This window comes from Candoia aspera, chromosome 8 (assembly GCF_035149785.1).
Source record: "Candoia aspera isolate rCanAsp1 chromosome 8, rCanAsp1.hap2, whole genome shotgun sequence".
Lineage (NCBI taxonomy): Eukaryota > Metazoa > Chordata > Lepidosauria > Squamata > Boidae > Candoia > Candoia aspera.
Window position 1 is genome coordinate 46727858 of NC_086160.1, and position 15930 is coordinate 46743787.

At 36.4% G+C, this 15930-nt stretch overlaps 1 protein-coding gene across 4 annotated transcripts in view; it reads right to left on the reverse strand.

Moving 5' to 3' along the window:
• JADE1 (jade family PHD finger 1) overlaps nucleotides 1-15930 on the reverse strand; it is a 67917-nt gene that overhangs the window by 20484 nt on the left and 31503 nt on the right. For 3 of the 4 annotated variants that reach the window (XM_063310610.1, XM_063310607.1, XM_063310608.1), the window contains exons 3-8: nucleotides 14307-14389; nucleotides 14136-14210; nucleotides 9993-10150; nucleotides 7056-7243; nucleotides 4387-4598; nucleotides 1200-1367 (exon numbers count right to left, since the gene is read on the reverse strand). In XM_063310610.1, the coding sequence (XP_063166680.1) occupies nucleotides 1200-1367; nucleotides 4387-4598; nucleotides 7056-7243; nucleotides 9993-10150; nucleotides 14136-14210; nucleotides 14307-14389 (884 nt within the window). The remainder of the gene's footprint in view (nucleotides 1-1199; nucleotides 1368-4386; nucleotides 4599-7055; nucleotides 7244-9992; nucleotides 10151-14135; nucleotides 14211-14306; nucleotides 14390-15930) is intronic. The other variant, XM_063310609.1, reaches the window with a different exon arrangement.

Consider the following 15930-nt stretch of genomic DNA (forward strand, 5'->3'; position numbering starts at 1 on the left):
AATCATGGCTCCAAATTCAGTCATTTTCTAGAATTGGTTCCTCTTTCTAGCAACGTTCATATGCTCTACTACAATGTTAGAAGACTTCTTAATGGCCAGATATGCCTCTACCTCTCATAAGCAACCTTGTATCTCCTGTCTCCTACCGTTATATGGTAATGTTCAAATTCAAACTGTTTCAAATTTGAAACATTCCATTTCAAGTCTGAACCTTTTGTTTTGAGTGTGAAACATGTTTCCTATTTGAAAAAAGGTTGTTTCAATCATTCTGGAAATGTTCTTAGCTTAAAAGAGTTCTATTAAGCTCAAATATAGTTCCACATTGATCAAAACTGCCTATTTGGAATGTAAAAGAACAGTTTCAAAATCAAAACAATTTTTTCAAACTCAAAATGGAGCATTTTGAATTTGAAATGGTTTGAACTTGAAATGTTTTCCATATCTCTGCCTGCTACCAATCCAAAATGTCATGTTCCCCATTTCAATGTTCTGTTAACATCGTAACGTTTCACATGTCAAACCGTTTTCTGTGTATGCCCGTCTTGTTCATGGCTGGGTTTTTCCATTCCTCCGCTCTGTTTTGTTTTGGAACTTTGGAATGTATGTTTGGGTTTGTGCTTCTGTTCAAGGTTACTTTCCCAGGCGCGTGTAACGGTTCCTAGCACCTGGGAGGGGGTGTGTGCTGACGGGTGCTTGGGGCGGGACTGGATTGAAGGCAAGGCTTTTAAGTTTGTATTTGGCGCGCTTTTGCTCATTCTCAGCTTTCTCTGTATTTGCATACTATTCCTTTAATAAATCAGTTATCTTTAAGCCCGAGCTTGTGAGACTGAGTATTTGGGATTAGGCAACCGTTACAAAAATCTGAGGAAATTTACCAACCTGTAGTTATATTTCAGGAGTGGGGAACTTCTTAGTGTTGCTAGACTACAATTTTCAGGACCCATCCTCACTGACAATGATGTAGATCAGCAACACCTTGAAGTCAACAGGCTCCCCATTTCTGCTGCATCTCTAATTTTAAGCATAACCGGGTTAACAATCTCCTCAATTATAAGGGGTGGGCTTCATATTATCAACTGTGACATTGTCTGCCATGACAACCAGTGGCACCAATATAACTTCCATTACTAGCCTTGTTTAAGAACGCACATCTGCCATTCTGAACAAAAGCAGAAAAATAAAAGATCTGTAACACCAACCTCTGGGATCCAGAGGGCACAACTAACATGGACCCACTTGGTCCCACTGCGAGTTGGTTTCATGGCTCCACCTTTCTTGGGACACAACAAACATTTTGGCTGGACACCAAGAGCACAGGTTCGGCATAGCCAGCTGCCTTCAGGAACTTTTAGGATGCCATAACATGCCTGAAGAGAAAAAAAGCTACATGGTTAAAATGTTAGCAGACAGCTCTAAACAGGACACTTCATTTGTATCAGCTAATAGTTAATATTTCCCTACTATTCATCTCCTACCTCATTATCCAATAACTGAGTTAAGAGGCTTCACCTACAAATGAATACTGTAGGTGAAGCTGATGGGTAATAGTTCGTATCTACAAAGGATAAGGCGCATGAAGACAAATTGGAATTCTGCTGATAACACCACATCTAGTCTAATACTAAGATTGCCTTCATGAGAACACTACCCTGGATGTAGCAATAGCTAATATTCCTTTGAAGCCTCATAAAAATATACATGCAGCTGGAGCTTTGCTTGCCATTTCTGCAAACCTAATTAAGTTTTTTTAAAAAAATCAGACAAAAGGAAATAATCCAACAAAATCAGCAAGCAAAGCTCATTCTCTGGATCATGGCTGAACACTTTCATGAATTCAAATGCTGCACAGAGATATGATTACCTTACTGTTAAAATGGCTTCTGAGTGGCCTAAACTCCATGTAGCTGTGGTGTATCAGCTGGATTAAAGCTTCCCAAATTTATCTACTGGATCACAGCCAAGATGACTGTGATGTTAATTGTAGACATACATTCTCAACCACAAAGAAGCAATTTTTAGCAATCATGGGACTCTGGCCATGTTTATAACTGCTTCTAAGTTCACCAAGCTATGAAAAAGGCCAAACAATGTGTAATACAAGGAGCTAAAACAGGAACTGAAGTTCTATCCTAGCCAGCTGTGCCAGCAAAAGGAAGGCAGATTACATAGGAAATAATGATTATTTCAATTGGAGTTAAGCCAAAATGTATAAACTAAAATAAGAGCACAACACATTTATATTGGTGTCCCACTTGAAAGCTGAGAAGGTAAAACAATCCCCCCCCCTCAAAAAGAAAGTAGGGGAAGGAGGACTTCCAAAAACACAAAAGCAGCTGCTTTTGGACTGGCTCAGCTTCTGCCTCAAGGAAAAGATGACCACAGCTATGACATTAATGATTCTTCTGGCAAAAGATATAGTGCTCCTTCAGAGGCCTTAGCCAAATGGCCATTGGTTCTGATGTTTTAATCTTTTGTGGTTCAATATAATTGCAAAGCAGTAAGAATGACTGGCAGTTGATCAAGTATTTTAAATGAAGAAAATGCTCCAAATCAGTTCAAACTAAAAGAGAAATGCCCTCTTCTCTTATCATACTTTACTGATGGCACCACTCAGTTAAAAAAAATGGAGAATAAATACACACATAGAGGACTTCTTCCTCAACAGGAAGCAACCCACAAAAATAATATAGCCACCTGCAGTTCTGCACCAAGTCTTATGTGCTGCTCTGCTCTGCTTGATGTCTTAGAGATATCCAATAATGTACATTTTAAATGAAAGCACATCCCATTTCATAAATACAGTAGAACCTTCATTTATTGATCTAATTCACTGAAGGGGTTGATGTCCAGTGAATCAAAAAATAGGGTATCATGAGGATTTATATCACTGGTATAAATTTACACTATACAGCATCATTACACAAATGACATAAATTGTAGCAGAATTTTGATCCGCTATGTGTGAACTGTGTTGTGTCAAGATCTGGAAAATAGCATTTGCACAATAAGATTTATTACATGCATATACCAGGCAACAAACAGGTGATCTTTACAGAAGGGAAGGGGAAAAGCAAAAACAAATTTAAAGTTGATTATCCGTATAATTGCACTCTTTTGAGTAATTTAAAACATTTTTAAAACAGGAGCCTGCAATTTTAAAAAATAAGCATGCAATTTTTAGGAACATAGGCTTTTGGGTGTTATACTGGGGACTACATTCAAAAGGAGACAGGGTAGGGAGGAGCAAGGACAACATTTAAACTTAATTTACATTACTCCCATTAAAGTATTTTTTTTTCCTTTTGTTGCATTAAAATTACAGTTAGTGAGAACTTTTAGAGTCTAGGGCCTACATCCAAGGCCCTCAACTGTCAAAGGAAACCTGAGATCTCAGATTGTGCTCACCTGTTTTAACAGAAACATAAATACACACTATGTATTTTGCATAAAAGAAAGTATGACTACCCTCTGAAGTTATTACTTCTTACAGATGAGCGAAGTAGGTTCAGCTATGTAATCCATCCTTCACACAGAGGTGCATAACCTTCTCCAAATGGTGAAGCATATTTCTACTTTGGGAAGAAAAGTCTAAATTTGTTCTCAATGCATGAAAGGAGACAGATCAGGACCTTTATCTCACTTGGGAATGCTTACAAAAATGATGAGGCAAAATGGTAGATTTGCAGAACAAGAATATGTGGAAGCCAAATGGACAGCAACTGAACAAACATGAGAGGTTGAATGTTCAAAACAAAACCACAAAAGAAAGGTAGGATTTTAAAACTCAGAAACCAAATGAAACAATGCAACAGTAATAAAGCAAGTAGGAATTTGTGTTAAGTGTATTTTCACTAACAGTGCAAAATGTTATTAATCTTCATAGTTAGTAACTTAAAACAAAATTCTGAAGACACACTGGGGCTAAGCAGACATAGAATTATGGAACTTCTAACAGCCATGAATAAAGGTAAAGTCCACTCTTAGTAATTTCATGGACAGTTTCCTGTAGTTTTCCCGGCAACAATACGGAAGCAGTTTTCCACTGCCTTCTTCTGGAACATTTCTTCAATTTGCCACTCTAGCTTACAATCCTGGTATTTTCTGGAAATCTACCATCCAACTACTAACCAAGCCTGATCCTGCTTAGCTTCTGAGTACAGAGAAAATCAGCCAAGTGTTACCAGGCAAGGGAGACAATTACCCTACTTAGCTCAGTTATCTACCTCCTTTCCTTTTATTTCTGTCCCTTTGCCTCATTGAATATATTTCATCTTAAATTCCCAACCACCTTCTAACATGCTTAAGGTGTGCAAAATCCTCATTACCTCATCACAGCGAAAATTATACAACTAGTCCCAATATTATTGTTGCTCATGGCTGCTGTACCTGATGAACACAAATATTGCATTTGTCACAGAACACCATCTCATTGCCATCTTCACCATCTGGAGACTGGCAAACGTCACAGACAACATCCTCATCATACTCGATGCCAAGACCTTCCTCAGTCTCGATAGCATGATTCATATTGTCATAACACCGTTGCTCAAATTCTTCCATGATTCTCTCCATGGTGTATTCATCTAGTTCAGGCATCCCTGGTTAATTTATATAATGACATTTATTTTTCATATTCATATTTTTTATTTACCATCTAAGATTAGCAATACAAACAATCAAATGAAATCAAAGTTAAAAGAGAAAGAAAAAGAAAAGAAAAAAGACTGTCAGGTTATGTTTGATATTAACTGTTGCCTTGCCTTAACTGTTACAATAAATTTGGCTATCATGTAGATGGTTACATTATGTTAGGCTGAAAGTAAAAAGTGGGTATAAAAATCAACTGTGTACCCAGGTGCACATAAAAATTAAGGTAGAAAAGGACAATGCTGGATTTATTGATTTCGTTGGAATCAGAAGGGCAAATGTGTTGAAATAGGGGAATGTTAGCATACCTTAATGGATGAGAGGATGTTGTGCCTGGCCCTGAAAAATCCTTTCCTCAAGCTGGAGAAAGTAAGGATGTATAGGTATTTTGCAGGTTCCCAGGAATCCATGACTAGGATACTTCTAAAGCTCTGACTGAGTGAACTGACTTTGGACTGATATTAAATGTTGTGCATTTATTTTAAAAATAACCCACACTTAGAAATGCCAAGAAAAATAGCTTTTATTCAAAACCAGCTTTGCTCCAAAAGGAGAGCAGATGTATTATTTAATATACTGGTATGTACATATGGTTACTTGGTGTAGATCAAATCTGATGGACTTGTCTGTAGCCTGCATGGCCATTACCATCATGCTGGAAGTTGCAGTCCAGCAATCTGTTGGCGAAGACAGATCTATACTATGACCCTATTTCTCAAGTTGCATTTCAGACACCTTCAATTTCTTGATGGATAGGCAGTAATTCTAATCACTGAAAAATACATACCATGCTTTAATTTTAATACTAGTGGTATAGAGACATAGAGTTTGGACTTGTTATGCATCCCTTCTTTTGAAGTAGATGGAAACTTTATTTCCAAATATCTCATTCCTGAAAAAAGCCAGCTGTCTGGGAGGCTATATCCAATTATATTACTTCAGGCACAACAACCTCTTATAGGAAGAAATCTGAACAAAGCCTTACTAAGTTTCTTTCTTAATAAATAACACTACTGTGTGCTTCAAATTACTCGTCTGATTTTCAATTTCACAGTAGCTCCTTAAGGTTTCAGAATTGCTTAAATTAAAAATAATATCCCATGTTTTAGAATGACTATTTGGTTTTAACAATGAATTGCTACTACATAATAAACTGCAACAAAGGATACTTTGAAATAATTGTCATAAATTCAATATTACGTTGCCCTCAATCAAAGAGGTGCTAAGTTGGATATATATATAGAGAGCGAGATATATATATGAATGATTACTCTTCAAAACAATCCAGAAAAGCCAGTTGGTGCAGAACACCCTAGTTAAGGACTCTTAGTCCACTTCATGCCACTTACAATCAGTTTTCTTCTAGGCTTAGTTTAAGCTCTGGTTCTTAACCTTAAGTCCATAATTAGTATGAGATCCCCCAAAGTCCCATATTAATCTTCTAATACATTAAAATCTTCTGTATGGCCTTATCAGGGGTACACTCCTAAAAGTGGGACTATAGCTGCAGAAGTATCCCAATTTTTAAATGTCATCCTAAAATAGTTGTTCTTATTTCATCCATATAGGAATCAGTTCTATAGCTATGATGCCCTCCTTTGGAACAACTTTCATCAGATAAAAGCCTCTTCCTATTAAGTATGCAGAGAGCTTTGAAGACTTGGCTCTTCTAGAGGCTTTTAGAGAACAGATAGGAGGCAAACTAACATGTAGGTATCTTTTTAATGTGGTTGGAAATTTCAGCATGCCGGTAGGTAGTTAAGTAGGTATTTAGAACAGTGAAACCCTTGGTGACCTTCAAAACAAAACAACCAAAAGAAAACTACAAAAAAATGTAACAGTAATAAGTTACAGAATTTTTTTCAAGCAAGCCATAAATAAGTCACACAAATAATAAATAAGTCACACAAATGGCTTAATTATTTTCTACCCATCCTAGAAAAGCTCGAAAGATCTTGTTGATGCTAAACAACTGCAATTTGTTCAAAGATGTATCTATTCCAACTAGTACCATCCCTGTTTTTAGACTGCAGATCCTAAACAGTATGACTATTTTATTAATACACCTAATATTAAGAAGGAATTAGCGTCCTGACATGCTGTCTCTTTTCCTGCAGGCTTCAAATGAATCTCAGCAATCCTAACTTAGAGTATATACCTGAGATGTTAACATCTAATAACTCAGAAAGGCTATTCGATTTGTGCCAAACCTTCCATTCAAATTCCCTCCATCTCACCCATATACAATTTGCTTAAAAGCACATTTCTCACCCACCTCTTCCATCCAGAAAATACAAATGAATCCCATACAATATGATAGCCAGTTCAGCAACCCCACCCCAACTCCTCCCTGTTGCTTCTCTAACATGTCAACAAAATCTGGAGCTGTAATTGGAGTCTGCACTTACCCATATCTTTGAATTCTTCATTGGCTAGTTCCAGCCACGCTACATCCATGTAGTTAAGGTCATAGCGACACACACTCTCTGCCAAAGTTCGAATGTCAACATATCCAAGCTCAGGGGGCTCAGAACCCGAAGACAGAATGTATTTCCGAGGTCTTGCAAATATGACTGCTTTTGTTTCAGACACAATCCTGAAAGTGTAGCAAACAGGTGTTCATTACAGTAAACCTTCTATAAGTACCAAAACCTCAGTCTTCCCATTCTGCTATTGTCAGAGGCTTTGAATTACAATATAGTCCCCCCAACCAAAAATATATATAATCCCTGATTTTGCAACACTACGGAAATGATTTTTTCCTTGACTTATTTATATTCTGTTTTTCCATTTTCAGAGAACCCTGATGGTACCTTATAGCGTAATTTTAAAAGATGCAATATTTCAATAGTAAAAAAGAAGCCAAGGAAACAGATCTCCTGTTATTTTGTGTCACCATAAGCAGGAGTGATAAATCAATTATGTTATAGCACCACACAGCTGGGGAGAAATATTAGAGGGGAGTTAATAATTTTAGCCTATCTGAGTATCTTATTATTTGAATTAATGTCAGAATTCATCTAAACTCACTCACTTTTTTCTTCTTCTAAATTTGGTAGTGTAAGTTCAGGCAAGTTGGTGGTAGGAAACAAAAAAAAAGGCTTGAAGAACCACCATAGAATGTAAAATAAACACTATGTATGGATTTTTATTAGCTTTTGTTTAATGCTTAGTTTATTTTAATCACTATAGTGTAGTTAAGTTTTTTCCAAACCCCCCCCCTCTATTTGTTATTCTCAATAAATATGTAATACAGTACGATGGATAGTGTTAGACTTTTACAAAATTAGATGATCTAGTCCTATTGTATCAGCAGATCCATGCATCAAATGTCATAAACTTAATGGAGAAATTTTTTTCTCCACTTTTCCACCGTGAACAAATCACATAGCTGGATCACAACACAATGAAAATTCTCATTGTATGGATGCTGTACCAGGAGCAGAATTGTGTATGGCAGCAATATTTAGTGCCTAGACACTCTTCAATGGTCACAATTCCTAACAGTGTAGAATCTAAGAGGTAAATTAGTAGCTCTAGAAATATAGAAAGCAGGAAAGCCCACATCCTTCTCCAGTAAATTAGGAAATCCCCCTTCTCTAACCATGAGAGCAACCACATTTCTACAAAAGAATAATGATATGCATGCATGTATGTGTAAAAAAGGAAGCTAATGATAAACACCACCAAGGTAGTTGGAATTAAATAAAAGGTTAACAAATTTGGTTCAACTCAGTATTTATTCATTTTTTCTCTGATAGAATCTAAATAAAATTAGTTATATTCACATTAGAAGATCAGAATACAGGCTATTCTGCTTTTTAAAAATGTTTTTTGAAATCCACAGATCTATCACACTTGGACTTGAATTTGGATGCTGACTACTGTTTAATTTAGACTAAAACCATAGGAATAAATCATAGGATAACCCTCACAATGAGATCAAAGGATAACCATTTTATACAAAAAAATGCAATTGTGTTGTTCTTTACCTACAGCAATTTCACACACTCTGGTAAGAAAATCCCCCTGAACTGCTCATCTTACCTTTATAATGTTTAAATTCCACGCTATATTCATCAACATTCTAGATTTCAAAGCCACCAATCTGAGTAGTTTTGAAAGAGGACCTATTTTAAACTTAAGAACATATAATTGCATGCAGAAAGTGTCTGGTTTATTTCTCATCATCTCTACTTAAAAGGAACACGTAGCAGGTGACATGAAAACCTTTGCCTGAAGCACTCTGCATGTGCTACTGATCTAAGCAGACAATTAATCTGCCTTTCAGCAGCTTCTCATATTCCTAAATTTATTGAGCTGTTTAAATTAAGACACAAGATAAATGCATCTTTATTGATGTGTTGACTGTGTAATATGGGTTCATTTTGGATATGAGTTAAAGTATTTACGAATTCTGCAGAGTACATTTTTGTTGCTCTTAGAATTTGTTGAGCTCTATTATAAACAGCATTGGGATTTCTATAAGAACAACTGAAGACAGGTTTAAGCACACACACACACACACACACACAGAAAGACTTTCTGAGAAAATACAAGGCAAGTTTATTAGCCTATACAAACATTATATCCCTTATGATCACCAGCAATAACTGTCAAAATGTTTATTTTGTTCATTTAAGATTGAACTCAGAGCTACTGCTCACGTGGTCCATGCCACTTTCAAATTCGAATTGTCAATTAGTGGTTCAAATTCAGATGTGAGAAAGTAGTATTTACTTGCTTTCAATGTCTGGACTGATATTACAGGATCAACTGGTACTGTTTCCAAGAAAAGGTTAAAATGAATCTCTGGTTAGGAGGAACTATTTTTCAAATGGCACAGGAGACTTCCTTCTGCCAGTACATCAAGTTATAAATAAGCCCTCAGACTGCCATGTAAAGTGCTTAAGTTGTGAGTAGTAAATCTGCTGATGAGTAGGGTTTTGCTCCCATCTGCCACCTGAAATGAAGCTGGAGTACTTTAACAGTGAAAAATCAGTTGTTGGGAAGAATTCCATTTCACACAGCAATCTCGTTACCTAGCTATCAGGACATCTATTAAAATGCTAGCAACCCAAACAATGGATTTACATGACATGGAGTTCTTGTTCATTAACCCTTATATCACTTTTCAATAAGGGGAAGTAATCCAGCTATTAATATTAATCCCAAGGAAGATTAAGACCTGAGTTCCTTTTCCTAGACAACATATAACCTGAGATAAATCCAAATTATGGAATATTACACTTTCAGAGTAACCGAAGTATACATTTTTAAAGTTGTTTAAAAGGCGAGGTGGATGGGTTTGTTTCCTTTTTATAACTGGCTGCAACAAAATATACCTGGCTACTGGTTCTGGTATAGTCCCTGGGCTGACTGGCACCTGAACACCTTTCTCCCATTCTTGTCTCCAGGGATCTGCCAGCACATAGTACTCATCAGGGTTCAGTTGGAAAGAATCGGGCAGCTTCATGGCAGTGATCAGGTCTGTTCTAAACACCTGGAGAGACACCGAGACAGATAGAGAAATGATACACTGGCATTTCATAATTCTACTACATAATTCACAGTTTCCAAGAGAACCATGAAGCACAATGCATAACAAAAGGCCTTTTGCCACTAACCTAACATGTCCTATCAAGTGTCCAGATGTTCATCTGTATCACCAAGCTGAACCAGAAGTAGAAAACATGTCCTTCAGATCTGTATCCCCCTGTTGTATTAATGACCATCCCAACTCAAATGATCCAACCAAAACGCTTTCATTATCAATTGCTCAAAGCCTTCCTAAATGGGTGCCCCAAATAGGATGCCAAACCCAAATACTGTAAAAATCGTTTTTCTGTTTTAAAGGGAAGTACCTAAGTCACTGATTATTTTACTGATATCCTTTTTTTAAGCCAAGACCCATATTTCCCAGTTTCAGAGTCCAAAGTTGATCACACCCCTACAGCCAACTGTAAAACCTATCTCCTTTATCTCAAACAGTTTAAAGTCTGTAGAAAAAGACATTTCAGAGGGAAAATCTCAGTAAAGGAGAAACTATCCACAACAGGCAAATTCTGGATAAAAGGAATAATTGATCTGAACAGTAAATGTATCTCCTTACATTTCCAAAAACCACCAATCTATTCTTTGGCAATTATGATCTGGTGACTTTGTGAAATCTTTTCCAAAAGGTATGTGGGCATCAACTTTTTACTACAATTATTTTGCATGGGGAATACATAGTTTAAATACAGGATAGGGTTGCAGGAGCCAATTTTTACTCCACCAATGTAAATTGTTTTCAGTATTCTTTTATCATGAAGTAAACGCCAGCAGTAACCAACTAAAGCTCAAGGGATGATTGCCTTCATGCTCATGCATCAGATGTGTTTTAAATGGTTGCATGGAGACCATTTTAGCAAGCGAAAAAGTAGAATGAAAATTGAGCCTAACACCATGCCATCAGTTACACATTCGCTTGTTCCTATGCAGCACTCAGCTGATGACAGCAAGATTTGTGCCTATTTAAACTGATATATTAATTTGTACTAGCACTATGCTCCACTGACCCTGCAGAAGCTGAAGCACGGTATATTCCTTAGAAGAGTGCAGAAAAGAAGCAGGTCACAATGCATATCCACAAACAGTTATGTATATTCACATGATGTTGGCTGAGAATTCTGGGAATCTCAAACAGAGGTTTCAGGGAAGACTAGCATGGACCAAACCAAAGTTCAAACCAAACCAGGTAACATACTACATATAATGGCTTTTAACTACAAATATTCCTATCAACAGGGATGTTTTTATCAATGTCTTTTTAGAGCTACATTTCTCCAGTATCATCTGCCATACAGATGTACTGTTTTGCAGCCTTGATTCAAAATTTTGCTTTGAACATGAAGGTTTTTTAAAAGTAGTAACATACATTGGGTACTATAAGAATCAATCAGCTACAAAGAAGCAGAGATGGAATCCTTGCTCTGCTATGTGTTATAACTCAGGGCTACACATCTGTGTCAAAAGATTATACTGCACTTGCATGTTTGTTTCAATCTGTTTTGTATCTATTCATCAAAGAGAAACTATAAAGTGGTAGGCATTAAAAGGAGCAAGACTGTGCATGCTTCTTCCTAACATAATCCCAACAAAATATTACAAAGTAACAAGAATAATTCATGATCAGCACCCCATTCTCAAAGCTGTGAATTAACAATCTGCTGAGTGCCATGGGTCACATGGAGCTATTCACCATGAATAGCTGTAAAATGTGAAATGTTTACCACGAAGAGCGTAAAATATGCTAGGGGAGGGTGGAATGACACTAAATAATTTTGCCACAGAGTAACTGAATCAGTTCATGCAATGACAGCAAGGATCACCACAAATCACAACCACTTTAAAAGAATTGAGCTCCACTTAAAAGCAATTTGTTCAAGCCTGGTGGGGGGGAGACAAGAGCAGCAAAATACTGCTTATCTGGCTGAAATAAGTGAAACTATGGATCATGGATGAATCTCAATCTTCAACTGACACTGATCCAAAAGAAATGCTTTGGAAATTGTTCTACATGTTTTACAAACACTGCTGAAGGTAATGTAAGTATGTTTCACACATCCTGCATCATAAATTAATCCATCTTGCAACTCTGAATGATCTGAACCATTCCACTTTCATTTACAAGCATTATGCATATTGACACCAAAATTATAAATAGAGATCTTACTGGCTAGGTTTACTCCAGGATAAGAGTATTACATCAGTACAGGAATATCTAAATAATTTAAGATAGGTTTCTCCAACCTGGTGCCTTCCAATTGTCACTGCAATACAATCCACAGAGCTGACCAGAGTTGGCTAGAGTCGGGCAGCATGAGAATTGAATAATAACCACAATGACAATAATAATTCCATTCGGGGACTTGTGTTCTGGGACTGCAACTCCAAGAACTGGCTATAAATTCTGAGGATCTCAGGCTGGAAAAGACTGATTTAAGATTCCACTTTTCACATCACCCACAATCAAATTCAAAGGATGGGTAGAGGCACTACAGAACCATTCAAATAGCACTGATTAGGTAGGATAACTTCTCCACTAAGAAGCTGGGGTAGGGGGCACTCCCTAAAAACCACTCTTGTTTTCTTTGAAAAGTATTGACACCTGCAATACTTTTCATTACTGAAGAGGATTTAAAATTTAGCATCTTTTTCTTTACAAGTTAAAATGATCAAAACCTCCCAGAATATTTCTTTATATATAAATGCTTAGTAAATGAAAAAGGTAACTAAACAATGTATTATCCAGACAGAAGATTTCAGGACTTTTGTTTATGTATTGATATTTACTATCTCGAGGGAAAAGCAGGGTGTGAATATTTCTGCACCTGAACATTGTGCAGACTTGGCTACAAGACAAAAGAGAATTTAATGGAACATCAAGGATGTAATTTCCAAGAATCACCAAATTGACTACTATCCCTGCTGTTCTGCAGATGCAATCAGCATGCCTAGAGCCAATCATGCAAAATTACTATCTCTGAACAGTGAATGGTACACAACTCTTCACATATAACTTTTAAGAATGGATGCTTGAGCTTGCTTGTTTTCCTTTTCTATTTTCATCACTTTTTTTTTCCTCTTTCACACTGCATCTCTTATAGATGACAGCCTAGTTTGCTGTTAATGTTATGCTGCTCTTTGGGACTCTTTTCAGCTGAAGAACAGGATAAAACACATTGATTAATTAAATATAGAAAACTTTGCAAGTGAGATTTTGCAGTTAATCCACTGAAACAGGGCTCAATACAAATCATAGAGAATACATGTGTGTACATAATAAAAAAAAGGGAAAGCTCTAATTGGAACGAGAAGCATACCACAAATCTATCTTATGATGGTTCTATTTCAAGAATTAACATTCCATCAACAAATAATTTCCAATTCATTTTGATAAATAACCACCTGAGAAAACCTATAATGCTAACAAAGACCTTTATATAAGTAATCCAGAATAAAAGTTAAGAGGGGTGAATATGTCAAGACCCAAAACATAGTTTATTTTTGGTTGTAATGAACAAGAAAGTCTGAAACAACTACCAATAAATAAATAAATATTCATATTTTCTACTCTGATATGTAACTTAAGGGGTGTGACCATTTGTAAATCTTGTACCAGTTTGCATCTTACCAAATCCATTGTGAAAGGGCACAACAAATACATATTTCCTGCTTTTCTGCAGGAAGAAAATGCACAAGAAACATTTAACAAGGCAAATAGCTCTAGTTTGACTTTGCTGAACAAGGGCTCTCATTCATCAATCTACTGTAATGATTAGCAACATATAGAAAACACTCCTAAAATACATTTCCACTCTATCAACAAATTTGAGGTGGGGGGGAGGGAGGAAAAGAAAAGGAAAAATAGAAAAGACTAAAAAAAAAAAAACTAAGTTGGGTTGGTGCTAAACCAATCCAATATTCATGGCTAAATAACTAACTTGATGCTGGCAGGGACTGTGGCAGCAGCTGAGCTCCCTGATCTCCTGGCCAGAAGAAAGGTTGCTGGGTGCCAGCTGAGATGGAGCGGAAAAGGAAAGAAAAAGAAGTATTAGGAAAAAGAGACACATCTGTATTTCAGCAAGATGCCAAGACAGATATCAAAGTAATACCTCTGATGGTTTTCGATCTTTATTCTTAGAGCATGAACTCCTCTGATGCTGAGACCTAGAATGCTGGGACCAGGTTGATAAGCCTAGAAAACACAAAGAAATATAGCTGAGAACTGTACATGCTCCAAATCAATACAAAACATTTAAACCAACTTCAGTGGATTGTTTCATTAAGCAAGAGTTTTAATTTCTTGCCTGTTTCCAGGCTGCAGTAGGAACATGGCTAAGTTTAATATCCCTATCATCATTCCACATATTTTTTCAAATCTCCAGAGATTACACTCTAATCATACAGTTCCAAAGTTTAACCTTTCAAAAGGTGCTTTTTACTCAGTTAACTATAATCCCAGAATACAGTAGTAAATAGCAAGTTTTTAAATTGACTGCAACTTTTTTCAATTATTCTATATGTTTCCCAGTGGAAAAATGCAACTGAACTAGCTATAATATATAGCGGTGGACTATCTGAAAGGATCATATTGTATTAGGTAAGAAATCAGTTACACATTTTCAATTGCTCTTTCCTCTTTATCACAGTATCAGTCACCTAGATGCCTAAATCTTGTTATGTCCCAAAACTATAATGGTTTTGGTAATATGTATTATTTGCATTTCTTTTACATCACTCAAATAGTTTCAATTTATCACTGTCCATTACGTAACTACCTATATGAAAACTTCATGAATGCCACAAGAATATTCCAGGCAAAATTGAGAAATTAATGACAGATGAATTACAGAATAATCCTTGTCACAGAAAACTCAAAAATACCAATATAAAACAGGAGGTTTGAAACTGTAGAGAAGAACATTAATGCTTTGGAACCACTCTTATAAAATAAATTCATTTCCTGTTTACAATCTTCTGGCAACAGAGTATTATAAAGAAATCATTTTCCCTTAAGTCAGTTACCTCACAGTTAACTGAAAGTTCTAAATCTAGAAGTTTACCGAAAAAGGCAAAAGTACAGACACCCATACTGGGGCTTTATAAGACTTGGACTTGTCAATACACTGCCCTCTACAAATGGTTGGAATAGCTACAGAAATCAGAAAATACTGATGATACTGGAGCTAAAAATAACAGATTTTTTTCATGATCCAATACCATAGAAAGTATATTTGAAGAACCTAACAGCCATGAATAGCTTTCAGTAAACTCTCTAACAGCTACTTGCTGTAAGGCAGGCTTTGATTTCTGACATAAGAAGCACCCACCTGCAGAATTTGATTTGGATGAGAATATTACTAAAACAAAATACATAAAATCTCCCAGAAAATACATTTGTTCACTGGCTAATGAAACAAAACATTTCTTCTGTTTCTGTTAACAATTAATTTGGTACAAGGTGTATTACTTTCTTTGTGGTAACTTTACTAACACCATATCCATGGAATTCAGCATAAGAAAATGTCCACAACGTGGGAAGTGCTAGAAATGTTGGCCCATTCCTCCATGTCAACAGCTTCAATTCACTCACATTTGAGGGCCTTCTAATATGAACTGTTTATCTCAGGCCCTGCCACACCATTTCATGTTGTTTAGGTCTGGCCATTTCAAAACACTCAATTTGTCTGGATTGTATTGCTGAATGACTCATTTGTGTTTCAGCTTCAGTTGATG